This window comes from Dinoponera quadriceps, unplaced genomic scaffold, assembly GCF_001313825.1.
Source record: "Dinoponera quadriceps isolate SergipeBrazil2010 unplaced genomic scaffold, ASM131382v1 scaffold880, whole genome shotgun sequence".
Taxonomy (NCBI): Eukaryota; Metazoa; Arthropoda; class Insecta; order Hymenoptera; family Formicidae; genus Dinoponera; species Dinoponera quadriceps.
The window spans coordinates 1-26,734 of NW_014555113.1; the positions used below are offsets into that span (position 1 = coordinate 1).

The window sequence follows — 26,734 nt, forward strand, 5'->3', positions numbered from 1 at the left end:
GGAGGGGGGGCGAGGGAAGGGGGGGGACGAGGAGGGAGGATTAAAATTAGGTCCACAAGTGTCGTTGTATGCGTGAAAGGCGCACGATACTCATCAAGCTGGCCTTCGCTTTATAAAATCCAGCTGGGAATGGAGGTGAACAAGATAAAGACCTCTTTTTATTTACATAGGAATGTTACGAGTACGAGAATCATATAAGATCGTACGTTATTCTAGAATATATCACTATTGTTACATATATGTATACGTATATATACATGTATACATATGTATACGTATATAGGGGTGATTTGTCTATTGCTCTTTAAGAAAATTTCTAACGCCTCGTCGTTACGGAACGAAATAATCCTCGGAAATATTTTACATTATTAATTATTGCTCCGTTTAGCGGCCAAACTCGCGATGGTTACAAGTATTGACAAGTAAATATCAAATAATAACGCAAACCCATTGACATATTATTGAATAAGTTGAAATAATATGTAATTTTTTTTCGTGTCAAATATTCTCTCTCTCTCTCTCCTTCGCTTTCTCTTTTTACCTTTCTCTCGCTCTTTCTCTCTGTAACGGCCTGAACACATCAAGATATCACAACGCCTGATATATAAGTTGCTCTGTATATATGTATATTATGTATATATGTATATACATATAATTTCTTCTTTATTAAATAATATTGTAACGTCAATACATTTCCTATTATAGTGTCATATATGAGAATTTCCTTATAGCGATAGTTTTGCAATCTCTTACTACATCTTAGATTTTCTTCTGTATGTAATATTCTTCTCTGAGGTAAACAAACACAATAAAACGTATCATTTGACTTAAGGCTGGAATATACGTAATATGTTTGTATATCATCATGTCTGAAAGCCACGAGTGCCACAATACGTACAGAATATCCTCGAATTATTGAGTCATCTTTTATATACACACTTAGATTAATATGGAATCGACTTCTTCTTTCGACTCCAAGTTAATCGAAGAATCTATAAGTAAAAGATGATTTCACCAGAGATCCGAAGAGATCCTGTAAATTATAGCATCGATCGAAGTTTCAGAAAAGAAAGAAAAAGGAAAGAGAGGTGATATACGTGCACGTATACGAAAGAATTATTACTCTACTAAAATTACGGTGACCAAACTTGAAGGATATGAATCTATAATTACGTATAATTAGTATGCTAGGAGTTTTACAATCTTGATCAGCACTGCCGTCCTAATAAGCTACCAACTAAGCATTTAATTAAACGCTAATATCTGTATATACCACTGCTTTTTCTGCTTGTAATAATAATACATTTCGTAGAACATCGGCGATTTGGGAAAGTCACCGTGTTCTGTGTTATCAATTTCACCAGATACCGACTAATATTCTAAATATCGATGTTGAACATAGGATGTATATCGCAAAATCCAAGCCCCAACAAGTGGGTAACGCAAGTGAGTAATGCTTCTGTCTAAAGAAAGACCGTATATTAACGATAAGCATTGTAAATTATACATTTCTCAATGGAGCTTTAACAGCGCTAATATAATCTGCCTATTGGTTTTTCTTCTCCTTTATATCTATTAAATATTTTTATAAATATAACTTTGATATACCATTCTCTCTCTAGATCGCGTGAAACTTCAAATCAACTATTCTTTATGCGCAAATGAATGAGGTGCAAGTATGAATATCTGTATATATACCTATGCAGATATATAAACGTATAAACATACTTTTCTTCCGTACTCATGTATAAATTGCGTGTGTGACTGTTCGTAGTATGGCGCGTATGGCGTGTATGTATGCATGTGTATATAAATGTGTCCGGTACTGCAATGTGTTACTTGCTCGAAAATCGTGTTTAAACATTTTGAAAAAATAATATTAATATTTACACAAAATCTCTGACTTAGAGATACATAGTGTGTGTTTTTTTCTTCTTTATTTTACAATAATATATAATTAAAAATAACACCATCTGCACTTGTGAAACAAAATGGCAATGTGATGTCATCGTAATTGTTGCGAATAGAAACCAACGTACGCGATGCCTATATATACACACACAAAGATATTTGACTTTTTGCAAATCCAATGTAACATTGTATCCAATGTAACATTCTCGTATATCACATTGTGTCATTGCATTGTATCTCACTTTTGACATACTTTCCGAATAGTGTGTTTTGCGTCGATATTTGACTACAGATTTTCCCTTTTTTTTACAGATAATATGTCTCCTTGCTTAATGCATCGTAAATTTGTGCCGTTCGAATCGAAGAGAAAAGAAAGGAAAAAATATGTCCCGTGTGTGCAATCTCTATTTGAAGGCAATAATTATGCAAGACAGTAATAAGTAATTATATAAATTGCCTAAAAAATACAATAGCTCTTAGCAGAGTAGCAGCACGGCGAATATAGCAAAATTAGATATGGTCAATGTCGTTACGTATACCGACCGTAATTGTAAAAGATCTTATAGTTGCTCCTTTAAAAAAGAAATCTACAATATACAAAGCAAGTACATAGGTATGTACAATTCATGATATTTCAGCTAATATATACGTCTCTTTTGTTCATTCGTATCAAACTATATATTAGAAATCAAGAAGATAAGAAGTACAAGAATTTAACATTCCCTATTTTTGTCTCTCATAAATAATAGCATATACATTTACAACGAAGAGCAAACTTAACAATCATATCTGCGGCCAGCGCTTATCACTTAAATATTTCAAAACAGATCCATAAGAACCCTAATGCTTCGTACCTCCTTTTCGTCGTCTTCAAATGTTAACTTTGATGATCACTCTCTTTAATGTCTGAACTTACCCCTCTTTGGTATATGGTTTGAATTGACAATATCTCAACGCAAGTGGACAGACGAATCAGCACATTCGTACCCAGCACACGTCTGTGAAATGCATTCGCAATCGCTCTCGATCTATTTTGAAATAACACAAGACACACACCGGAGACACTGTTTTACAACAGGTGTCTCCGTATCATCTTACTCAGGAGAGGAATGTTTTCCTTCGTCCTGAAGAAGAAGTATGTTGTATACAATTTCAAAATATCAATAGTTTCTGCTTTCTATTGTGTGATTTCGGATTTTTCAGTTCTTGTAATTCCTGTCCAACTGAAATTTACGTACAACGCGATCGACAGCGATTGTGAAACGTTCTCCCCCGTCTCGTCGAGTCGCATTTCCCAGAAATGTGCTGAGGAGATAACAATTTGCAAGTGATAATTTACTTACAAATTGATATTAATGTGCTGATTGGACTGGCCAGTTGCGTTGATTACGGTTCATTTTCGCAGGCTGTCTTTGCTACTCGCGCGGCTGGTTGAGGCTGTGCTGGATTCTCCCGGTCCGCCGGTGCCGCCCGCATCTCCATTGATGCTGGAACCGGCGAGCGAGGCGGTGGGCGTTACCGGCGCCGAACGCCTCCTCACTTTCGTTAAAGCTTTATCCAATCTTTGTATGAACGCGTCCACGTCAGACCTCTTCATGCCTAAGGCCGCCGCAGCAGTCAGATATGGAACTCGGTAATTGCTGTTGTGTGCTCCCCAACCTGTTGAGGATCGAGAGAAAGAGAACGATCGCGCTTGTTTGATATTGATTCTGGTACCTTTGGCGAAGTATTGAACTAGGATAAAAGGTTGGACCAATGTGTGAATAATACTGTAGCGCATACTACAGCTGCGTTCCGATATTCACTGCCAGCACTGAAAATCTATAATTCACGTTCCGTGCGCTATAAATGCTCAATACCGGCAGTGAGTATCGGAACAGAAGCTTATATATATATATATATGGCGTCTACTAGATATCAATAAGACTTATCAATATAATATATTCTCAACGTGTATTACTAATTCCCCGTTTCTATCGTCACGGTTTAAATTGAATCGACGATAATGAAGCTGAATCACCGGATCACATCGATAGGCAATCAGCTAATTGGTCCGATTGGTCACATCGTCGAGTCGAATTGTGTACTCAAACCATGACAAGTAGAAGCAGGCGTAAATCATAACTTTTAAGGGTATGTACCTTCAAACTTATGTGAAACGATGTGCTTAGAATCTGTAGTCGTTATTACTCTAGTACCACTAACGTTACGGAGAAATAGCATTGATCCTAGCATAGTAACTTGCTTGTTGTCGTGCTGATGGCTCAGACATTGGAGGGTCATGGCCATGGATATCGGATTCCCCTTGGTATCCAGCAGTCTCTCGCCGTGTCTCGTCGCCAGTTTCCCTAGCTCCTCTTTCAAATAAGAATACATCTCCTTACGTTGAGCAATCAATTGTTTGTACCCTGCCATTCCAAGGCTCAGCAGCGTGATCATCACGTCCATAACGGAGCTCGCACTCGCACGTCCCGGATACATCTTCGATATGCGGTCCAGCAGGTTCTTATCGAAGGAACCTATGATAGCGCCGCCCACTGGAACGAGAAAGTTCTTGTCCGTGCTTTGAACGAATGCGTCCACGCGGCCCTTCCTCGATGCTTCTTGTATGAGGTGCATACATCTTGTACTCTGCAAGCTTTTAGCAGTATAGTGCAATATATTTAGCAAATAACTCTCGACCGGAATATCTTCGGCATCCCGAGACGACCAAGCCGCACTCACGATAGTAGTAGTGTTCCGCACACACACACACACACACACAAATCAAAGAGCGACACTGGTCGTCTCGGCGGCGAGATACCGATTCGCGCGGATGCGAGCGGAACAATCTCTTACTTACCCATACGCATTGTTCACCAAATGCGGTATGTTGTACTGAGTACAAAGAGCCGCGATCGCGTCTACGGAGTCGCACGCCCTGGGCGCGAAGCAACTGGTCGTTGTAAGTACACAAGCGACGCTCTCGCCCAGAGCCGCCATTTGAGCCTCGAGTCTCTGCATGTCGGTCTTCAATTCGTCCCCTATTATTTGCATCTCGATTACGACGGGCTCTAATCCCGCGGTGATTATAGATTTGAAGCTAGACTTTTGGTCAATTCTAGGCCATAGAACGTATTTCGCCCGTGGTCTGTCTTGCTTAAGCGTTAACATACACAGAACTAGGCTCATCCCCGTGGCCATCGGCGATAAGAAGCAACCCGCTATGCTCTTCACCCCTACAAACGAGGATACTCCCTTTAGTGCATACGTGTGTGCGCTATCTCACACGCAGGTAATACGTAAGATTTGCTAAAGCTGATCTCGATTGTACTCCGCGTCGTTCATTCCTAACTGTCGGCAAGCAGAAGATCCCCCGATAGCACAACTGTCGAAACACTACACAATAATGGCGTCATGAAATGACGAAGAATTTCTCAATTATTGCGCTAAGATGCCATGATGAAACGGTTTTGTCTGAATAAAATTTCAAAGTAGTATTGAGGCAAAATTCCAATTTGTGCTATCGGGGAGCCAGATTATGTTCCGTACTCTTTACATAACGAGTGTACGCTTTCGTGTGCTTCCTTACCCATGTATCGTATAACTTCGAGCACTAGAGAGTTGGTTAATTTATACATTAAACTGCTACCAGCTGCCTTCGGTTGTACTTCCTCGAGGTCGCCGGATCTTCCAATGCCGTGTCCCATACGAAAGTGCCGTCTGGCGACGATATTGGACACGATTCTCGCCTCGCGTTCGCCGACGCTACAGTTTGAGGGGAAATTATTGCTGTCCATTTGCGACAGGTCCGACAGGAACGCTTCTATCGTCGCGTCGTCCCAACCTTCCTCTGGCCATTTTCGCTGTTGGAGGAGAAGAACGTCGTAAGAAAGCGTATCGTATGTGAGACACATTTGATTCTATATTCCTGTCTGCCGCTTACATGTTCGATAAAATGTCGTATGAGATTCTCGCGCGACTTCTTGGCGTTTAAACCTTGTTGCACGTAAGTCGAGGGTATCAGCCTCTCCGCCAAACTGAACGCTTGGTTATTCATGGTTCTCTCAGCTTGGAGAATTTTCTCAACTAATCAGTCCACTATTGCCGAACTCTTAGTACACCATCGCTTTGATAACTGACAGAGAATGATTACTGTACGATTATTACTCAGACTTGGCTACAGGATGCTGTAGCGAGATCTGTGCGATTAACGAAAAAGCCAAGTCTATTCGGCATTGATGCCTCATCAGTTTCACATAATCTATTTCAACGAAACTGTACATCTTCCAATTGGTAATTCTAGTACAAGTAATTTGTCAAGCTGTATGAAATATCCGATGAATTTGTGCGCAACTTTAACAATACAAACTATCCTTCGGTTTGGCCGGTTGGAGAATCTGATTTTTCACACAACAAAGCTGCTGGATCATACACACACACGCATACACATAAGTCAAAGCTGCAAGAAAATAATAACGCTTCGCGCGATAAGAGAAAAACGGAGAAGGATAACGGAAGATCATCTCAAAATGCATACTTACAGGTGCGAATTTGTCTGTGCAGAATTGATATGTGAGGAAAAATGGTGGGTACGGCACGCGCGGGTGTTGCATCAAAGTACGGCGGAAATAAAAACACACAAGGTTTCGCTCTTTTTGCGTGAGTAATGGAATTTATTTTAAATCACACAGCCCGCGGCGAGACGGAACTCAAAGGTACAAAACGGATTGTATCCTCGATATAACGTCGCGCGAGAACAAAAGTATACAGAACAGAATTAAACTGAACATCGTCAGGTACAGTACGACGAACACGTAGTGCATGTAAATTTAAATAAAGTAAGGACGCAGCGGGACACAAAAACGGGAACGATTCACACGATTCGCACGATAATAAAATATGAAGGAGCGAGCGAGCGAGAGAGAGACAGGCGGGCAGGTGAGTGTCGTTCCGGATGTTTCCGAAGAAGTAGAAAGGCTCAGAGACGGATTATCGCTTCCGTCGTGACGACGAGATAGTCAACGGGAGGCTGGTGAAGTCGTCGCGGTTCTTGACATCGCGGCGAACGTCCGTTGCGAACGTACGGATGAATGAACGAACGCGGACGAGCGAACCGATCGAACGGCGGAGCTCGGCGGCGGTCGTCGTGTCGCTCGGCTTTTTACAGGTTATGTCGGTGCGCGCTATAGCTCACGGATCATCGTCGGTAGTCGTCGTGGTCGTCGCGTAAAATTCCATACCCATCCGAGACGCAGAGCGGCACGCAGGCGACGCGACGCAAACACGCGCGCTCGACGGCACTCGAGGTCGGCGGAGAGAGAGAGAGAGAGAGCTGTGGTCAGGTGCCGTCGACGACGACGACAACGGTTACGAGGAGGAGTTGCGTATCACCGCGAGTACATGGTTCAGGGACCTGTCAGGACCTGTCGAGCGGCCACACGTCAAAAGTGGGTTGGGCCACGACACGACACGACGCGGCACGGAGCGACGCGATCGCTGCTACTGCTGCTGCCGCCGCCGTCGCCGCTGCGTTGTCGCGTCCTCCTCTCCTCACTGTGCCCGTCCGCGCACTGCACGATATATTGGTCGCCGCGCGTATCGATGTATCATTTTCATCACGAGGGACGCTTCCGACGCGAGCGGTCTACACATGAGCGCGGACGTGCCCGAAAAGACGAAGGAAACTGTCGACGCGACGCGACGCTCGAGAACGCGGAGCCGCTCGAGCGAGGTGCGTGGCGGCGCGCGCGCGCGCTCGCGCGCAAACTCTCTCTCTCTCTCGCCTTTGTAGGTTATGTCGCGCGCGGCTGCCGCGAGGTCAGTCCCAAATCGGATTAATTTTACGCAACACCCGATGATGACCGACGTAATTGCTATCCCGGTGAGGCACCGACGACGACGCGTGGCCGCATCGTTCGTTCGTCGCCACCGCCGCGATCATCGCCGATCGCCTCCCGTCCGCCGACGAGCCGACGACGACGACGAGAGAGCACGACGATGAGCGGCGCGTGGAGGAGATTCGTAAATATCGCAGCCTGCCACGGGCTTTTACCTCCTCCTGCTCCCCTCGCTATTACCGCTCCGCGGCTCTCGGCGCTCCGCCGACAACGAACCGACGGCTCGCGCTGCGACCGAACGGCGCTACGGACGAGCTCCTCGTCCACCGCTGTGACCGCCTCCGCTGGCGACGACAACGACGACGACCACCACGCTGTTTTCACGGGTGCTCCCAGTGCTCCGCGTGTTATCCGCGCCTCGATTATCCGACAGGTGCATTATTTATTGTTTCATCTTGTGTTTGATCACACCATCGCCCCCTCTCCCCTCTTTTACTTCAGTCTCGCCTCCCCGCACCTGGTCTTGAATGAATCCGAGAGAGAGAGAGAGAGAGAGAGAGAGAGTGAGGGAGACAGGAAGAGGAAGAGGGACGGCGCGTCATTTTTTAATTAACCCCTCATTGGAGGTTGACTTCTAATCACGTAACACTTAATGATGTTCCGACAATCGTCCCGACGTTCTAGGTACGTCTGAGAGCAACACCCGGGAATAAAAGATTGTATATGATCATATAAAATTATGTGTAATTATATATAATCATATGTAATTTATACATGAATTTTGTCTCTACGTGTACAATTATATATGTTCACATATGAAGTAGAAATACTATTGAATGAAAAGCGAAATATTTTGGAGAAATATTTTGACTGAATTAAGTGTTTACATACGTGGGCGGCCATAAACATTTACTTCAATTGCATTCGTATAATTAAAGTATTTCTTAGATGTAGGACATATATAATTACATATGATTATACATGGGTATATATAGACGAAATTCATATATAATCATTTTTCCCCGGGCATCATGTCCCGCGTATCAGTCCAACTTCTTTTCTGGCATCCAAAGTCGAACAATGTTGCGGTTAAAATAGCATTAGAAACAACGTGCGACTCGATCCCGCGCCCTACATCGCGATAATACTTTCGTAATGTCCGTGTGCAGCCGGCCATTGCTATAAAATCCTACGACTATAATAAATCAGGACGAAGGAGTGTCGTAAGCGCGGTCGGTAACTTCGAAGAGAAGCTCGCCCCGCCGAGGCCGTCAAATTCGCCGTTCGTATTTTCGCGCGCTCACCCTCCTTGCGCCGCCGCCGTGAGGCACGTATCGCGGGATATTCGGTGTCACCATGATCGCGAACGTGACGGAATATCCGGGGTTCTTAAATCGTTATCAGGGCGTTAACGTTACCGAGACGACCTCCGGACGATGCTACGGATTTTAAATCGCGTCGATCGAATTTCGCGCGCGAGATCTCGGGAGAGTTCGCGCGCCACGGACAGGTCGATTGGCACGCCTGGGTCGGCGCACGGTTCGACGAATTGACCCGGGTGGTATGCGGCAGTACGCAGTGAATCTGCATCGCGCGAGGGTGTGGAGCGGCCTGTCAACAGTCAGATGACAGCTCGGAGCGTCTCGAACGGTTCTGCGAGCGAGTGCCATCGCGCCCTACGTCTGAGAACACGCGACACGCTGCTACGGCGAGCAGGTACGACGAGGAAAGGTACGCCGACGTCCGTTGCCGACGCGCGAGACGTCCGGGCTCGCGACGTCGACGTGCGGGCGCGAAACGGCCTCCGTTTATCTCGGCTCTCACCTTATCTTCCGCACAGCTCTCCGTGTAAACAATGTAACACGCGCGAGTGGCGTTTTTTTCGAACGACGTTCCCCGATTCGCGCGGTGGACCGACCTGCCGACGCCGACGGGAACGCTTGTCCGCGATCGTTAACGCACCATCCTCTCCTCCGGAGGCCGCCGCTCTTATCGACTTTCCGCTTATCGTCCCGAGGAAGAGAATGACCGGGAAGATCGACGGAAATCATCTGTAAAATGTCGTTCGGGATCTTCAAGTTTTTCGGTCTCGTCGAACGCGATTTGAATATCCCCTTGTGAGAGCATTTTATCTGTTAATGGCCGGTGTCGCGTTTCCGAGACAGTAATTCCGTGCACAAAGTGCACGTAATTGCGGTAGCGAGTAATCTTGCTTTGAGTACTCGTCGTGAAGGAGAAGATTTCCCAGGCGTGGAATCCGGGCGTTTTCCGGCCAATCGGAAGATCGAACGCAGCCTGAGAGACTCGGGAAGGAACTCTTAATGTGTCCAATTAAAGTCTACGGTTGAAGTTCTCCGGTTAAAGTCGGATTCTCTCGTTACGGATCGGCGGGCCGCTTTACCTCTTCTCCGCGATCGTAAATATCCGCGTCGACATTGTCCACGTGGCCCTCTTCGCGTAGAATCGCATTACGACGCGTCGCGACGTGACTCACTCTCGCGTTTGCATTCGCAGCTGATCATGGAGCTTGAGAACTGCAACATGCACGGAGACCAGGAGAACACGGGGCCTAACACGCCGCAGCACGAGAATGATCCCAGTGGCAATAAAAAGTGGTACCGGCAGGCCAGCCAAAGGTCAGTGAGTTGATCTCTCGTCGTCGTGTACTTTTCACAGGCTTATCGGGTTGTCGGATAAAACAGCACGTCCGAGCGACACCTCGAGATATACATTTCTGCCAGGGTTGGGAGATTTTGAAAAGTTACTCGTTATCTACTGAAAAAAACAAACTACCATTATTGCTACTTCCCGAGAGAAAAGATTATATATATATATATATATATATATATAATCATGTAAAATTATATAATATATAATTACATATAATCATATGTAATTTATATGTGAATGTTGTCTCTATATGGCTACATATATAATTATATGTGAAGCCATATATTATAATAATTAAACTTTTCTTTAAAATTCGCTTCTGCTTGTTTCATACACATGTGTATTGTACGTATGCGAAGTAACGATGAAAGTAACGATTACACTCGTTACCATTACCCAGGAAATATAACGCGTTATCATTACTAATGAGAAAATTTAATGTCGTTACCAAATCGTTATTGAAGAAAATAACAATAACAACGTTATAAGTAACGCGTTACTTCCCAACCTTGGTTTTTACGTCATCGCGTGCGCCCGCAAATACTATATTTTGGGATTGTAACATGAACAGATCGTCACACATCGACCCGAAATATTTCGGGTATTTCGGAAATAGCGCGACATAAATAATATACATATATATACGCACACGCATCTCGTTATTTCGCAACGTATGCGAAGCTGGAAAAACTCCAGCGGAGTCGGAGCGAGACGCGTCAGAGTACGTCTTGGGATACATTTCTAACACATGAGCTCACAACTCATAAACATATACATTTCTTTTATTGTGTTACAGCGTTGCGTCGTCTGCTTTTATTTACGTTGCGCGATATACTTTGTACCTAATCAGCAGACACTTTCTGTCTAATCGATCGTTGGTAACTCAGTTTTGTCATACCACGTTATTTATTTTTCTCTCTCTCTCTCTCTCTCTCTCACACATCTGTCATGCACATTTCTCGAGCGTGATGCGTGCTCAGGGTATCGGTCAAGTGATTTTTCCATAAGATGGAAACGCGAAGAGTGAAAATTCCAAGTGTTTTTGTGAATTAGAAGATTTACACTTTTCGCAAAAGTTCATGCTAGAGGAGAGGATTCATAATCAACTCCCAGGGGGACGTAAATTCATGAAAAGTGTAAATCTTTTAATTTGAAAATATTTGGAATTTTCACTTTTCGCGTTTTCGTCCTAGGGGAAAATTACACGATCGATACCCAGAAAGTCGAACTTGGAGACACGCGTCATGTGATTTTATTTCGAAAATATAACGATAAGATACAATACGAGAGATGGAAAAGTAGATAACGTAGATACGACGTCGTAGATGTTATGTGAGTGTGTAAGGCACATTTTTCTTGAAGACACCGGAGGAACATCCGAAAAGAGTAGGGCCCTTAAACATCTCTGAGACATCCCTCGAGTATGTTTGGAGTGGTAAAAATTCCAGTAGTGGCAATAGTTCGGCGATATTTGTCAGGCATTCGCCAAGCGTCGCGCCTTGTGCACACTAATCATAAAAAATATCAACGCATAACAGTCAGAGGAAATTCCCGAGATCACCATGGCCGAAGACGCAGGATAAGGCAGTATGACATGTCGTGGCGACTAATTTCCGACTCCCCATGGCCGCGTTAATTTCTCTCTCTCTCTCTCTCTCTCTCTCTCTCTTTCCTGACCCGCAAAATCCCCCACGGAGGCTCCGATTGAGAAAGCATCACGCGAGCGAACTTCGCGATTATCCTCCCTTCTTCATCTCTGTCGTCACGCAGATGATGACCCCTGGGGCCGCTGCGTCCTTATCGTTTCTCCGCTTCGCGCTCTCGTCAAGGAAGGTCGTTGTTTATTCGGAAATCATTCCGTCGCATTACGTCGTCGTCACTCGCGTCGGCCGGCTCGAGGAAAAGATTCGCGCGCGATCGACGATTACCACGTACCTGCCTACCTATTTACCTACAATACCTATTTACCTACACTACCTTGCCACGGATATTTGCGACGAGCTCGTTCGGAAGTGAGCGATCTGCACCGTCATTAATTCGCGTGATGAGTCGCCGAAGAGTCGACGTGGTAATTACGCCGGCGAGCAGCAGCACTGGTAACTGTTTTTCTTTTTCTTAAGATTCATTTTCTGTCATATAATCGTCGATTACTCGACAACAACATCGTCGTTGATGTTTCGATTTGTTCTCTCTCGTCCTTGGAACTCTCGCTTCCTTGGAGCCAAATCGAAGGGTTCAGTGCAATTAGATGAGTCATTGCGTAAAACTGGAAAGTCCATTTTCGCGGTCCACAGACGCGGAGACAGACGGCGTCTGTCGCTACGGGCGGAACCTACTTTCGTCTTCTCCCAATTATAGAATTTGGCCCCGGGTCAGTAACGTGCAGTTTTAAGCCTAATTTTAGCTTATCTTATCCTCACATTCCATCGAAGGCGCCCCGTTGTGCTCGTGGGAACACACAGCGCGAGGGAAAAACGAACTTTGCGTGCGGAATATCATCACGCTATTCTCTTTCTCTCTTTTTCCCTTTTCCCTTTTTTCTCTTGCACTGAACCTCTTTAACAAGTAACAAGGACGATATTCCGATATTTGACGGTGCAGGGCCGAGAGTGCGATTCCCGGATGACTCGAACGTATTCCCCGAGGAATCGATTCACCGAACCATCCTCAGCCTTAACGTAGGACTGACCAGGAACGATCGTAGCGAGCAAGACCTGGACGGCTACAACGAGGGCACTCATGGCGCCCGCACTGATAAGCGCGAATTGGGGCACAGGTAAATCCAGGATTTTGCATTAAGAGATAGACGAGAGAAAGGGTGTGTGGAACACGCGGTGAAAAACCTCCGAGCAGCACCCACCGCGACTTCTGTGAAGTTGGCCTAATTTTTTCGAAATTAAAAAAAAATGAGCGAAGTTCTGCTTCGGTCTCCTAAAGAGTTCTAAAGTTTTTCATCTATATCAGGAGTTCCGTCGATTAAAGCGGTCTCAAAACACTACATGAAAGTAGAAGGAGTCAACTTCACGATCGTGTAACTTCAAAGTACCATAACTTTTTTACCTTAAAACTTAGCGCCTCAATTCTTAAAAACAATTGATAGAACTCTTCGGGAAGCTGTTAGAACTCTCAATGGAACGCCAAAATTTCACCCTCTCGAACCCGATAGAACTCTATTAAAATTGATTAAGAACCTTAGAACTCTTTGAGAGGCAGGCAGAACTCTGCGCATTTTTTCAAATTATGAGAAAATAAGGTCAACTTCACAGAGATGTGCGAAACCCAATTCGCGAAAATATCTCTTCCTTCCTTCGCTTTCGATTGCTCGATCGTGAGAATCTCGGCAGCGATAATCACGTGGTATCCTCATCCGTTTCATTCCTACGGAATTCTCTCGAAACAAAAAAGGTAAACGAAGGAATAAAATCGGGAAATCTCGCGCGGTTTTTCGCGCTCGGTCAGCGGGTGCGCTTTTCTGCGCGATTTTACCTCGGCGGTGATGCGGCGGGAACCTCCTCTCCTCTCCGACAGGGAGAAAGATTCGAGTGGTGCGGCGTGGCATCGATTTTACGTCGGGAAAATATAGGTTTTCGCGTGTACCGGAAAACCGAGCACGAGCCGAGGATGAACGCTCGCCCCGCTGCCGGGGCACCGTCATCTCCTGCGGTAACGCGATGCGCGCGCCCGCCGTTCGCAACGACCTGCAGTGCTCGTTGCGAACGGCAACGATGAATTCGAGGACCCGCATCTCGAGCTGCTCGCGATCGATCGTCTATCTCGAACCGAACTCGTATTTGCGAGCGCGAATCCAGCTCGCGAATCTCGTCGATCGACGAAGCGACCGCGCGATCGGTTCATCGCCGCTCCATTCTGCGAGATAATCAATGCGGCACCTAATTGGGTGCTTTCCATTTACATGTGTGCTTTTTAACGAGTCTCTTGTCGATTTGAGTTGGCTCAAGTTGATAGTTTCAATATAATAAATGAGAAGCACGCGAAGGATGGTGCGCACAACTTTGAGTAAATGACACTGAGAGAAGCACAGGAAAAGCTTGCACGGGGAAAAATGCTGTTGAACCGATGGAATTTCCAATAGCACGCGTAATTGGGCAAATCTCCTTGATTCAATACTGCGATACCATTGAAACCGATACTTTAATTATTGAAACAATACATGACATGGTAGTTTTAATGACATTTGCCATTGAATCAAGAAGATTTACCCCAATTACGCAGCTATTGGCAATTTTATTGATTTCCAACTGCATTTTTTCCCGTGTAAATTTTTGCAGACTGGAAAAGGAAAGATATATGTAGAAAATTTTTCACTCTCTTCTGGTAGTTTAAATTTTTCCCCCACTTCTTCCTTTAGATTTGCTCAATTCCTAGCCGAGGTAAGGTTAATCGAAGTCGACCGAGTCAATGACCGATACAATGACATCAATTAAATAGGAAGCAAAAACAAAACACTAGAAATCGACTTGCGTCATTAAATGGAAAGCACCCGTGATAATTTTCGGTGACGCTCCTCTTTCCTCACCCCACAGTCCTCCCAAGTCACAATCGCTCAACGACGAGAAACCGCGCGATTTGTCGCTCTCTCTCTCTCTCTCTCTCGCGTCACACGTCGAAGCGAATTAATCTTTTCTCTAATTTTTTTTTCTTTAATTTTGCGTGTCGCTCGCGTCCAACGTTTACCGTTACATATCGCTCGTTAACGAGGGTAATTCCGAAGAGTGTGTCTCGGCCATCATTCGCGACGTAGGAATCTGGTCAAAGTCACTCTCGGCCGCGCGCGGGAACAAGCGTGACTAATCACGATAGATTAGAGCGTTCAATAATGTTATTAGATAATGAGGTGCTTTCGTCACGCGGCCACGCTCGTTATCTTTTATAGAATTTCATTGTGTCGCCGCCAATAGTTATTATCCCATTCCGCGTAATCGTTCCTGGCGTTGTTCGCGGCTGCTTCTTACGACAGCCGCAATTATCCATCGAATCGAGCCGAGTCGATTGTCACGAGCTTTGCCCTCCTCCCTCCATTTTTTCCGACATGGATATGCATACCTGGGAAATTAGAAAAAGAAACTAATTAATGTACGGGAAGGATACGCGTAGAGAGGATTAATTAGCGCGCGTGTGGTTTCCTCACGAAAAGGAAAGGAAATTATCTCCGTCGAGGCGATATAATAACGCGCGTCTATTTTTCTCGCCGGCGTATCGCGCGTTCATCGTAAAATAAAGCTGAACCGAGAATGGAACGGTCAAAAGACGCGTTTAAGTAAGCCGAGATAAAATGACGAAAAATTTCCAACGAGTGGCGCAAACAAGTTTCCTCATAAAGCTGATAGTGAGCGACAACGACGACCGGTGGCGGTATGATGTAAACGAGAGCTCGATGCGAGAGAGAGAGCGTAAAGATGCGTCACCGTGACAAAGCCGCACGTCCTATCTTGCATGTTAACACATTAAGGGCGGGAGTCGTAGTACTACGATTTATCTCGACTGTACCTTAAAGTTTTTATGATCACACAAAATATCGCCCACTCTAGGCCGAAAAACGAGGCGGGCGGCCGCCGCGCTACCTAGCATACTTTCGTCGAGATCGCCCGCCGTTAATGTGTTAATAATATGGAAGACTTTTCCGGAGTGGGGAAATCTCGAGTGTCCGACTTGGGGAAATCTCGAGTGTTCGACGATTAAGTCGCGGGCTTTTCGTCTTTCTCTCGGATCGACCGCGCAACCTTGATCCTCTGTTCTCACCTCCCTTCATCCTTGAATGACGTACTTACCGTGTTACAAACGACGACAGTTGCTTACGCAACCAGCGTGACTTATTTTGAGCCTGGCAGAAAGTTCTGGCAGGAGCCCGACGAACGACGTACGAGTTTCCGCGTCGCGACTGTACATAGTCGCGTAATTCATTCATGTCCGCGTTCGCGATGTCGCTTTGGGGGAGGGGGGAGGGGGGCACTGAAATGTACGGGCGACGAAATGGCGCATATCTCGGCGGTGGTTTTTACACCTGCAACATTTTCCCGAGGAAGGGTAAAGGGAAAAAAGAAATAAATGAAAGACGGCAACGTGACGCGCATATGCGCGACGCCTTGTTCGCTCGGTCTTTAACGCGTTTCTACACATAGAAAAAATACTGCTTGCACCACGAATAAAAGCAGTTAATCAGTTTATTTGTCTTCTTTTGAGTAGTGGTTATCTCGAGCGAGGAATATTTTTCTTGATGATACAGCATTAAGATTTATTCATTACAAATTAGAAAAGCTCGTTATTACTTTTATAAGAGAAGAATTTCTTTTCTCAGGAATATTAACTTAAGAATATAAATTTTAAATTAAAAGTGAAATTAAAAAAGAAGACAACCTACTAAAATCTAGCGGAGCTCGTGGTGGGGACGGTTTTCCGGCTGAACGACGCTTGTGGCGAACGTGTTAAACACACAACGGTGTGTAGACGTAGTGAATAAATAATCGGCGAAAGTGCAAACGGCTGTGTGCGATTCGCGCGCGAGCGGCACGCATCCTCTCCTCTCTCTCTCTCTCTCTCATGCAGCGCTTGACCGACTTAACTAAGAGTCGGCTGAGCGAAATAATGCGTCCAAGTAGTTCGCGCTGAAACAATTAAGTCGCCTCTCGAGATTACGCGTAGAATCTCGCGAACCTTGATAGATCCCTCATAGGCACTTTAGAAAGAGCTTCTTCCGACGCAGCAGCGTCATTAGTGATTAACCCCGATCATTAATTTACTCTATCAATTTTCCTTTGTAATTATACGTCAGAGAGAGAAGGAGAGAGAGAGAGAGAGAGAGGGGGGTATTCTTCGATTAACGATTTCGATTTTAACAGCGAATTTTCCGACTGCAGATATTTTTTTTTTTCACGAACCAAACCGAACCTTTAGCTATAAGAATCAAATTTGGATCATAAGAACCAGAAATTCTGTTTCCTCCGACCAAAACGTGTTTCATTTGTTTACTCACTGTCTGGTGAATTCAGCCAAACTTTTTTCTTTCCCGTGCATATTTCGTAATCTTAGGCGAAAGAAACTCGTTGTGTGTGTGCGCCCACTCGAGCGTGACCGCTCATTTTGAATTCTGCCAAGATAACTAAGCGTGGTATATATATTCGACGTAAACAGTCGCGTTTCGCGTTAAACACACGCTGGGAGTACGGGTCAAAGACTCTCGGTGCGATATGTATATTTAGCGCGCGCTTCGCATTGGCAACAAAGTCATACAAATACAATCTCCAATCGACGTGCTCTCCCCCCCCCCCCCTTATCTCTTTCTCTCGATTTGTTCAGTCATCGAACGTACGGAGATTCGCGTTTCCACGCGATCCTCTGCGCCTATAATATGCACACGCAAGCCTCAAAGTTCACTCGGTTTATATAGGTTTACGTGGGATCGAAAGGACGATTTGAGGAGGTCTAATATTAGACCGGACACGGGCAAGTTCTCACGCGCATACCAGGCACCGGGTGTTGTTATCAGGCCGCGGATGTTGCCGGGAACTCGCGTATTTTCTTTCCGCCGACTCGCATGACTCACGAAAACGAACGAAGGCGCGACGAATGTCCCGTTTCTACGACGATTGAAATTGTCGCCTCGTGGATGCAGCGTAGATACTCGAAGCTTCACCGTAAACACTCGAAATTATACACGGAAAAAAAGTTTGGTATCAGTCAGAAAGTGGGAACTAACCAGATGCATTTTATTTGAAGGAAACAGAATTTCTGATTATAAGAGCCACATTTGGATCATAAGAACCAGAAATTGTCTCCTTCAACCAGAACTGCAACCGGATTCTTTTTCCGTGTAGTTTTTAAGTTTTATAAAAACCATTTTGTCTTCATTTTCCCCGTGAGTTTTTTTTTCAATTCTCGTCTTAAGGGAATTCTATAGTTTTAAAGTTTCGGAAAAGATACTCCCATTTTCCCTATTTTTCTGCGAATTTTTTTGGTTTCTTATCTTCTTTACGCAACAAAATAAATGTAGGTTTTAACCGAACGCACGTGAATGTTGCCAAGCGAATTTTTCTATACTTGGGAGAAGAACTGAAGAAATCCACGGAAAAATGGGGAAAAAATGCTTTTTTTTTTCTGAAATTTTAAAACTGTAAAAAGTTCCATCCGCAATCCCGTTTCAAATTCCCATTGAAATTGTTTAGTATAAAAAGTTCGTTCAGAAAAATACACGTGTGTTCGATTAAAACCGATAACGAAACATTTTACCTTTTACCGTGAAGAGAAGGTAAGAGACCGGAAAAATCCGCGGGAAAATTGGGAAAAAATTGCTTCTCTTTCGAAACTTCGAAACCGTACACAATCGACCTTCAGATTACGATTCAGCGAGATTTCGAAACCTTGTTATTGTTGACAGGGTATCAGATTCATATTTATCAGCGCCTCCGGCGCCTCACCTTCGACGAAGAGATAAAAAAAATACGAAGCGAACGGTCATTATACGTAGAGGGAACCGATCGCATTCCGAGAGATACGGATCTCCGATATTCCAACGTGAGGTCATTAACGAACTTTCGCTTCGGGACAAATTAGAAATATGTAAATAACGTCTGACGCAAGTGCAAATCGATCGGCGCTCTGGCCGTCGCGTTCTGGTCACGCGATAAGTTCGAGAAGCGGCGTGGAATTTAAGCTCGCTCGCTCGCTGCGTGTGCAAACCGACGGCGGTGCATGCAGTGTTAACGGTGTAAGTCGAATTAATATCGATTAAATCTCACGCGACCATCCCGACGATGCTCGGCCGCCAATTACGCGCCGCGTTAATTACTTTCGGTCGTATCCTTTGCGCGTTATATCGGCGCAAGATCGAGAACGGGTAAAAGGAACGTTTCTCTCTCGCCGGAGTGTGCTTCGAGAACGGAGTCTTGAATTTCAAAATATCATATCTTCAGCGCTCTTTCATCCTCGCGTCTTACCTGCCTGTGTCACGATAACATTGATTAAGAGAAAGAAAAACATACACTCGTGCGGAGCGACCGAACGCTTTTGTCTCTTACGTTTTATCTAAAGTTATGCGTAACGACGATAACGCTTTGGCGAAAGCTCCGATGTCGAAATTTCACCGAATCGCTATCCGGAGGTCGATTGTGCATAGTTTTAAAAAAGTTTCGGAATAAACTCTTTATTCCGATTTTTCCGCGGATTGTTTTTTTTTTTTTCGTTCTTCTCTTCGCGGAAAAAAGTAAATGTGGCAGGTTTTAGCCGAACACGGGGGAATTTTACCTTTGGGATAGAAACCGAAGGAATCCGCGGGAAAATGGGGAAAAGCGATTTTTTTTCCAAAACTGAAACCGTACCGATTGATTGCGCATCTCAAAACACAGTGAGAATCGCAAAAATGAGTTCTCGTTTGATCTCGATAACTTTCACCATGACGAAAATCCGATGTATCTTACGTGAAGTTGCACGTCGAAGTAATTTCGTGTCGAATGGCATCGAACGGTATCGTAGGGATATCGTATTTTCACTTTGCGCATCTATATATCGCCAATCGCGCGTATTTATTCACACGAGATGAAAGTACGAGAGATGAAAAAAAAGTCGACGAGGATACACAATCGACCCTCTGTTCGAAGCTAAACCACCGAAAAGCGGATGGATCCATTCTGCTCGCCATCCTTGCCATTCGTGAAAATTCCGTGCGTTCTCCCGTGGCACCGGGAAACACGGAAAAAAAAGAATTAACTCCTGTAGCTGAAAACTAGCTCCTACAGCTAAAAACTAGCTGCCACCGGTAAAAAATTATCTGCCCATATAACTTAACTTTAGTTAATTTAGCTCTTATCGTCCCTGTACCCAGCTTCCACAGCTAAAAACTAAATCCGGTAACCAAGTTTCAGTTGTATCTTATCTAAAGAGAAGAATTATCTTTCAAAGAAGACGTAAATGAAAGAATTAGCTCCCATAGCTGGAAACTAGCTGCCACGGGTAAAAACTAGTTCTGGCGACTCAATTTCAGTTGTGTCGGACGGTTAATTTCCCCTTTCGTGTGTGGGACGATTTTCTCTTTGGGAGCGAGCCAAGGAGGAGTTCCCGAGCCTCCTTCGCGAACGGCTCCGGCAAAGCCCCGGTTTGGGTCCGATCGACCCAAGGTCGTCGGTGGTTTGACACCGTCAACAATATCGCGTGCATGGAATTCGATTGAACCGGGGATAAAGTGCGAAAGGCACGATCGTCAGCACGTATCCTCGCTGCTTCGTACGTCACCTCGGCGTGGATGCGTGAACGATTATCAGCGCGCACGATAGCGTACGAATGCGATACAATGCAATAACGTGCACACCCACGCACACCTCGGGGCTATAGCGAGGTATGTACGTACGCGGGCCCCCACGGCGGAGCGCGCATCGCAGTCGTGCACGCGGTCGCGCCAAACGAGGAGGTTTGTGTCCGGAAGACGGCGAATTAGCTCCAATCGTATTAATCCGCTCGGCGGCTCGGCACAGACCAGTTGACGTTTCGTCATTGAGCGGATAGCATCGCAGTCGTTTTTCCGACGGAGCGGCGCCTTTCACGCGCCTCGTCTCGCAACGTGTCGCCCGTTCGTACTGTCATTCGTGTCTCTCTCTCTCTCTTTCTCTCTCTCAATTAAACCGGATCGGGAACTCGCTAATAACGTGTATCTCCGTTGGTGATCGATCGGCTGAATAAACGAGACCGGCGATAATCGGCGAGCTGCGGCAACGCTGGGAAAACTTGAGCGATCTCTCTTTGTACGGAAACTCGGACGCGCGAAAATATCCCCGACGACGATCCCGTTGTCCGAGGAGATCGCGTTTGAATGTCGGTTTTGAGAATCGTATTTCAATTGGAATCAGCTGGACACGCTGGCACCAATTGGTAGCTTCCTCTGAGGGAGATACGAGTTTCGGACGGCGGGCTGGTAGGATATTAACGCGAATCGGAGAGCGGGCGTTTCGGAGATCATTCGTGCGCTTCCTCGAACTGTTATCTCGTGTGTGTCATAGTAATTAATTTAATTGTAAGTTAATCGCCGGCCGATCGTGAGATTCGGACTGCTGGTTACAGCTAGTGTATTGTGTTTATCAGATAAGCAAGATATCGATATCTGTGACTCAGTGCACGAAATTTACCTCGGGATAATAATTTGTTCGATAAATATTATTGTCAGCTTTGCACACATACACACACACACACACACACACATTTATCGCATACATATATACATAATCGCGACGACGGCAAACAATAATGTCGAATTTCTTCCGGCCGTCGTAGAAATTGATCCTCGAAGCTCCGCAAATCGGTTTTCCCTGGTGATCCCGTCGTCGCTGTCCGTATATCGCGCCGACCGATAAGAAAAAGCGCAGATCGATCGCGGACCATCGATGACTCGTTGATAGTTCAGCGCGAAAAATGTGGCTGAAGGACGCGTACGACGACGACGACGCCTTGTCAATCGCGAATTTCGCCGATCTCGCCAATTTCGCGAATTCGCGACGGCGCGCCCAGAATGAGTAAGTCATCCCCGTGTCTGTCCTCCGTCTTTTGCACGGATAACCATAACGCGAATTTACCATAGCGCGATTTTTCCAAAGCCTTTTTCTTAGGTGGCGTCCTGCGAAAACGTTTCCGCGATAATTAATTTCGTGTGAATCGGCATAACGTTAAAAATTCCACGTCGTGGAACTTTCGTCGTCGCGCAGAGATAGCCGATGTGCTTTCCCACGCGCGTGAATTTCCGTTGAGGGGAAAAGCAGGCGTTTGTTACTCGATCAGATCAACGATTCGCGCGATATCGATGACGTTGAGTCAAATGTACACAATCAGATGCGCACACGCAGGGATGCGTTTTCCGCCTTAAATCTCTCGTACCGTTGAAAATGTGCGCGATCCGGCCGAAGGATACGATATTGCAAATTTCGTTGATTTTCCACATGGCGACGTAATGTCCTCCCTCTCCCCCCTCCCGATAATCAGCACAGTGTTTGTGTGTCCTCGACTGTGATGGATTCTCTTGTTGCGTTGCAGAATCTTCGTCAACCGGAGTCTCCACTTGGAGAACATCAAGTTCTATGGCTTCGACATGGACTACACGCTGGCGGGTAATTATTTATCGATAAACGCATATCTCTCTCCGGTAAACACAGAGAGAGAAAGAGAGAGAGAGAGAGAGAGAGAGAGAAAGAAAGAAAGAAAGAAGGAGAGAGATAACAAACGCGCAACAGATAAGAAATATAAGGCGCTATTTACACGTTGAATGAAATATAAGGCATTATTTACATATTGAATGTTCCAGAGTATAAATCGCCGCAGTACGAACAATTGGGCTTTACGCTGCTCAAGGATCGTTTGGTGTCTTTGGGATACCCGCAGGAGATCAAAGCCTTCGAGTACGATCCAAGCTTTCCCGTTCGCGGACTGTGGTTCGATAGCCTATACGGGAATCTCTTGAAAGTAGACGCGTACGGGAACATCTTGGTTTGCGTTCACGGCTTCGAGTTCTTGAAACAGTAAGACAAAGGATACAGGATAACTCTGGTATTTACGCCGCAGAGGTCGGAAAAAAATAGAAGGAGTGGGAGTAATTTATCAGCAACCACTCTGTTATAATAATCCTTTTATGTTGCAACATTGGTTGCATTAACGTCTGTAAGACGGAATTTTTATTTACGTCAAACATTGATAAGTTACTTTTATTATCACTTTTCGTATATTTATCTCTCATTCTTATATCCTGATCAATTTTTTACACACATTTTACAAGTCACTGTATCATTTTATGTCTTATTTACAAATATTATTTGTAAATTATTTGTAAATTTTTTATAAGCCGTATATCCTAACTCTATGGGACATATGTCAAACATACAGGGGTTTCTCAAAGTTTTTCCGTTAAATATAAAAAGTAAATAATTCGTATTCCCAATTTTTTTTTTATAATAACAGACAATATACATTTTTTATTTGTATAGTTCATTTGCCTCAAATATAATAAATAATACCTGATAAATTAAGTTTTCCTTAGGTGCGGCGTATATGTACCGAAGTTACCTTACATTCGCCTGTTAGAACTCCTCACGCCGAGGAGCTCGCTCGTTCATTCCGCTCGTGCGGCTCCGGCAAATCATTCCCTTTCTCGTTTCAGCTCTCAGGTTTACGAGCTTTATCCGAACAAGTTTCTACAATTAGATGAATCTAGAGTATACGTGCTCAACACCTTGTTCAACCTGCCGGAAACGTACCTGCTGGCGTGTCTGATAGATTTTTTCACAAACTCGCCGCAATACAGTAGAGAGAAGACCGGAGTGAAAGAAGGTGAGCTCACCATGAGCTTCAGGAGTATATTTCAAGACGTTAGGAGCGCGGTAGACTGGATACACCTTCACGGTGACCTGAAAACGAAAACTATCGAAAACTTGGACGAATACGTGAAGAAGGACGAGAGGTTGCCTATGTTCCTTACGAGAATCCGAGAGAGCGGAGCGAGGGTGTTTCTATTAACTAACAGTGATTACGTTTTCACGGACAAAATTATGACTTACTTGTTCGATTTTCCACATGGCGCATGGGTACGTTTTCTTCTCCCCTTATACTGTTGTACTTAACATCGATTGCGAATTAGCGTGCTGTGTTCATCATGTGAAAGTTAACGACTTACGGATAGACTTACGGTATTTTCAAGAAACGATATGTCGATATTTAAACGTATATTAAATTGATGCAGAAAAACTCGTCTGTCAAATCCGAGAACGCGCGAAATTGTACTTTCGTGATAAATTTCTGATTGAGGAAAAGAGAGAGAGAGAGAGAGACGGCAAACTTTTCGCCTAAAAACCGACATGTGATGTCGAGTCGTTCACATCGCACGAGAAACGGCTGGGTCGCCTCACGTTTCGCTCTCGTTTCAGCCTGACGAACCGCATAGAAATTGGAAAACCTATTTCGATACGATTGTAGTGGATGCCAGGAAGCCACTATTCTTCGGAGAAGGGACAATCTTGCGACAAGTCGACACGAAGACAGGTGCTCTGAAACTTGGCACACACAAGGGGCCTCTGCATACGGGTAAATATATCAGAAAATATGCGGACGGCGTTGTTCTCTTGAAATTAACTTGATTTTATATGTGAATAAGATCGTTACATTGATTACGCGTAACACATCGTTGCTCGATCATCTGTTCTTCTATTTGAAACAGGTGAGGTGTACTCAGGAGGTTCCTGCGACGTGTTCACGGAATTAATCGGCGCCAAGGGGAAAGATGTGTTATACGTCGGCGACCACATATTTGGTGATATCTTAAAGAGCAAGAAGATACGAGGCTGGAGGACTTTCTTAATAGTTCCGGAATTGGTTCAAGAGTTACACGTTTGGACAGACAAATGTCAATTGTTCGCCGAACTGCAGAGCCTCGATGTTATGCTCGGAGAAATGTACAAGTGAGTGGCACCTTGACATTTTCGTTGGCAAACCAGTACAAAGTACTTCCCGCTTCTTCGATCAGCTATTTAATGCCCGGCATCAATTGCTTCGTTCAGAAATTTAGATAGCAGCACAAAGGAAAAGCCGGACATTTCCAAGTTACGCACGTCCATAAGGGACGTCACGCACAAAATGGACTTGGCATACGGCATGATGGGTTCTCTGTTCCGTAGCGGGAGCAGGCAAACATTCTTCAGCAGCCAAGTCGTTAGGTATGCCGATCTGTACGCAGCGACCTTCTTGAATCTGATTTACTACCCCTTCTCGTACATGTTCAGAGCACCCGCCATGCTGGTGAGTTTATTGTATGACAGAATATTCTATGGGACTTGTCACAATTGTCTTGTGCATCCAATATCCTCATCAAATTTCTCTTCAGATGCCTCATGAAAGTACAGTAGCTCATGAACAGAGGTTTGTCATGGAGACACCAATGATAAGTCGTTCTAGAACATTTAAATTGGCAGAAGAGGAAGAAGAACACAATCGACCTACCTCTGTGAGTATTTTTTGAAAGCATCATTGTCATATTGGTTGATATTAATTGACATCGAGATTGAAACTTCGCGTGATGCATTCTCGAAAAAAAAATGCGCGATTTAGAAGTCGCAATAATGCTTTCTTCTTCCAGAAAACTTTATTCGTGGACCATTATAACAGTCAAATTCCACATGCAAGACCGGAAACACCACGTAACGTCACGCATACACACGACGAGGATTGCAGCGACGAAGACAGCGACTCGCAGAAGCAAGCTAATCATGTGAGAGCGAGCACGAGAAACGCAAATTGCAACTGAAGTTTACTAACGTTTCCACTCCCCACGCGGTCTCGTCCAGCGTAATAGTAGTCGACTGACAAACGAATTGAACGAAACATAATACGTAGCGTACTAAATAAGGTGGTTTGAATTGTAAAGAGTTGTTATTAGCATACGCGACGAGTCACGCCAAAGCAGTTTTCGTAATTTTGTACGACAGGAATACTTTTTTTTCCTCTTCTCTTGAGAAGAAAGATCATTGTTTCTCGCCGATGCGGCGATATTATGCCTGATTTATATAACGACACGACTACGGAAAGCTAATATCTTCTCTTCTTTGAAAAGAATTTCGCCTAAAATTCTACCAATCTAATCGAGTATTTGCAATTCGCTAGCAATATTTAAGTTCCAAATTTAACACGTTAATTTATATATTTGGCGTAAATTAATGCTGTCTATACAAGCACAAGATTCGGCAATATATTACTATCTAGATTTATGTGAATAATTCTCAATATATTATATATTAATATACACACACTCTCTCTCTTGCGGAATACTGTTACATAGAAATTAGAGTGCACAAATGCTCATAAAAAAAAGTTTAATATTCAGGCTTTTCGAATTGTACGACTTATATTAGAGATTTATTAATATTGTACATGTTTTACATTAACTCCACTGATTTAAGGTTTTAGATATTATATTAAAAGAGTATCGCGCGCGATACCAAGGAACATCCATGTTATTAAACTTAGTGTAAGATTGAATACTAGCCAAATCTTTTTACATGCAATATAAGCTTGTTGAAGGTATAGTTAAAAAAAAAAAGAAAAAGGATAAATGAAAACTGAACGAGATGAAAGAAGAAATCTCAATACGGTCTTCGTTATACAATCTATAAGTTAGTATATGTAGAACGAAAGTATACCCTTATACTATTATTACATACCTTAAATTAACTAGTTTGTCATCTAGTTAACAGACGAAATATAATTAATTCTTATTTAAGAAGTATCAACAAATTGCACTTATATGAATGAGCATTAGTATAAGCCTTACACTGCAAGTATAAGACAATATTAACTTTGTA

At 44.3% G+C, this 26,734-nt stretch overlaps 2 protein-coding genes across 8 annotated transcripts; one reads left to right on the forward strand and one right to left on the reverse strand.

Moving 5' to 3' along the window:
- Positions 1–15: 15 nt before the first annotated feature.
- LOC106743002 (O-phosphoseryl-tRNA(Sec) selenium transferase) lies at positions 16–6,523 on the reverse strand. The gene is made up of 6 exons (XM_014616431.1): positions 6,435–6,523; positions 5,837–6,028; positions 5,483–5,756; positions 4,754–5,129; positions 4,053–4,549; positions 16–3,570 (listed from the first exon to the last, which is right to left on the reverse strand). Exons 2-6 carry the CDS (start codon positions 5,948–5,950, stop codon positions 3,305–3,307), a joined length of 1,527 nt encoding a protein of 508 aa, XP_014471917.1. The 5' UTR covers positions 5,951–6,028; positions 6,435–6,523; the 3' UTR covers positions 16–3,304.
- Positions 6,524–7,885: 1,362 nt separating this feature from the next.
- On the forward strand, positions 7,886–25,965 carry LOC106743000 (cytosolic purine 5'-nucleotidase). Of its 7 annotated transcripts, XM_014616430.1 has the most exons (11): positions 7,886–8,163; positions 10,245–10,366; positions 12,967–13,176; positions 22,428–22,501; positions 22,696–22,909; positions 23,545–23,968; positions 24,308–24,464; positions 24,598–24,838; positions 24,938–25,175; positions 25,261–25,380; positions 25,513–25,965. In XM_014616430.1, the coding sequence occupies exons 1-11, from the start codon at positions 7,891–7,893 to the stop codon at positions 25,678–25,680; spliced, it is 2,241 nt and encodes a 746-aa protein (XP_014471916.1). In that variant the 5' UTR covers positions 7,886–7,890; the 3' UTR covers positions 25,681–25,965. The 7 variants fall into 7 exon arrangements, with proteins under 7 accessions (XP_014471916.1, XP_014471910.1, XP_014471913.1 ...); XM_014616424.1 differs by lacking the exon at positions 12,967–13,176; XM_014616427.1 differs by lacking the exons at positions 7,886–8,163; positions 12,967–13,176 and adding an exon at positions 9,286–9,461.
- The last annotated feature ends 769 nt before the right edge of the window (positions 25,966–26,734 follow it).

What these genes read in the sequence shown, in the direction of transcription:
- LOC106743002 (XM_014616431.1), bottom strand. Translation starts at nt 5,950, where the DNA reads ATGAATAACCAAGCGTTCAGTTTGGCGGAGAGGCTGATACCCTCGACT. An exon ending in TACGACATTTTATCGAACAT is followed by an intron (nt 5,757 to 5,836) that starts GTAAGCGGCAGA and finishes CTCCTCCAACAG; the next exon opens with CGAAAATGGCCAGAGGAAGG. An exon ending in TTGGTGAACAATGCGTATGG is followed by an intron (nt 4,550 to 4,753) that starts GTAAGTAAGAGA and finishes TACTGCTAAAAG; the next exon opens with CTTGCAGAGTACAAGATGTA.
- LOC106743000 (XM_014616430.1), top strand. Translation starts at nt 7,891, where the DNA reads ATGAGCGGCGCGTGGAGGAGATTCGTAAATATCGCAGCCTGCCACGGG. An exon ending in GCGCCTCGATTATCCGACAG is followed by an intron (nt 8,164 to 10,244) that starts GTGCATTATTTA and finishes TTGCATTCGCAG; the next exon opens with CTGATCATGGAGCTTGAGAA. An exon ending in CATGGACTACACGCTGGCGG is followed by an intron (nt 22,502 to 22,695) that starts GTAATTATTTAT and finishes TGAATGTTCCAG; the next exon opens with AGTATAAATCGCCGCAGTAC.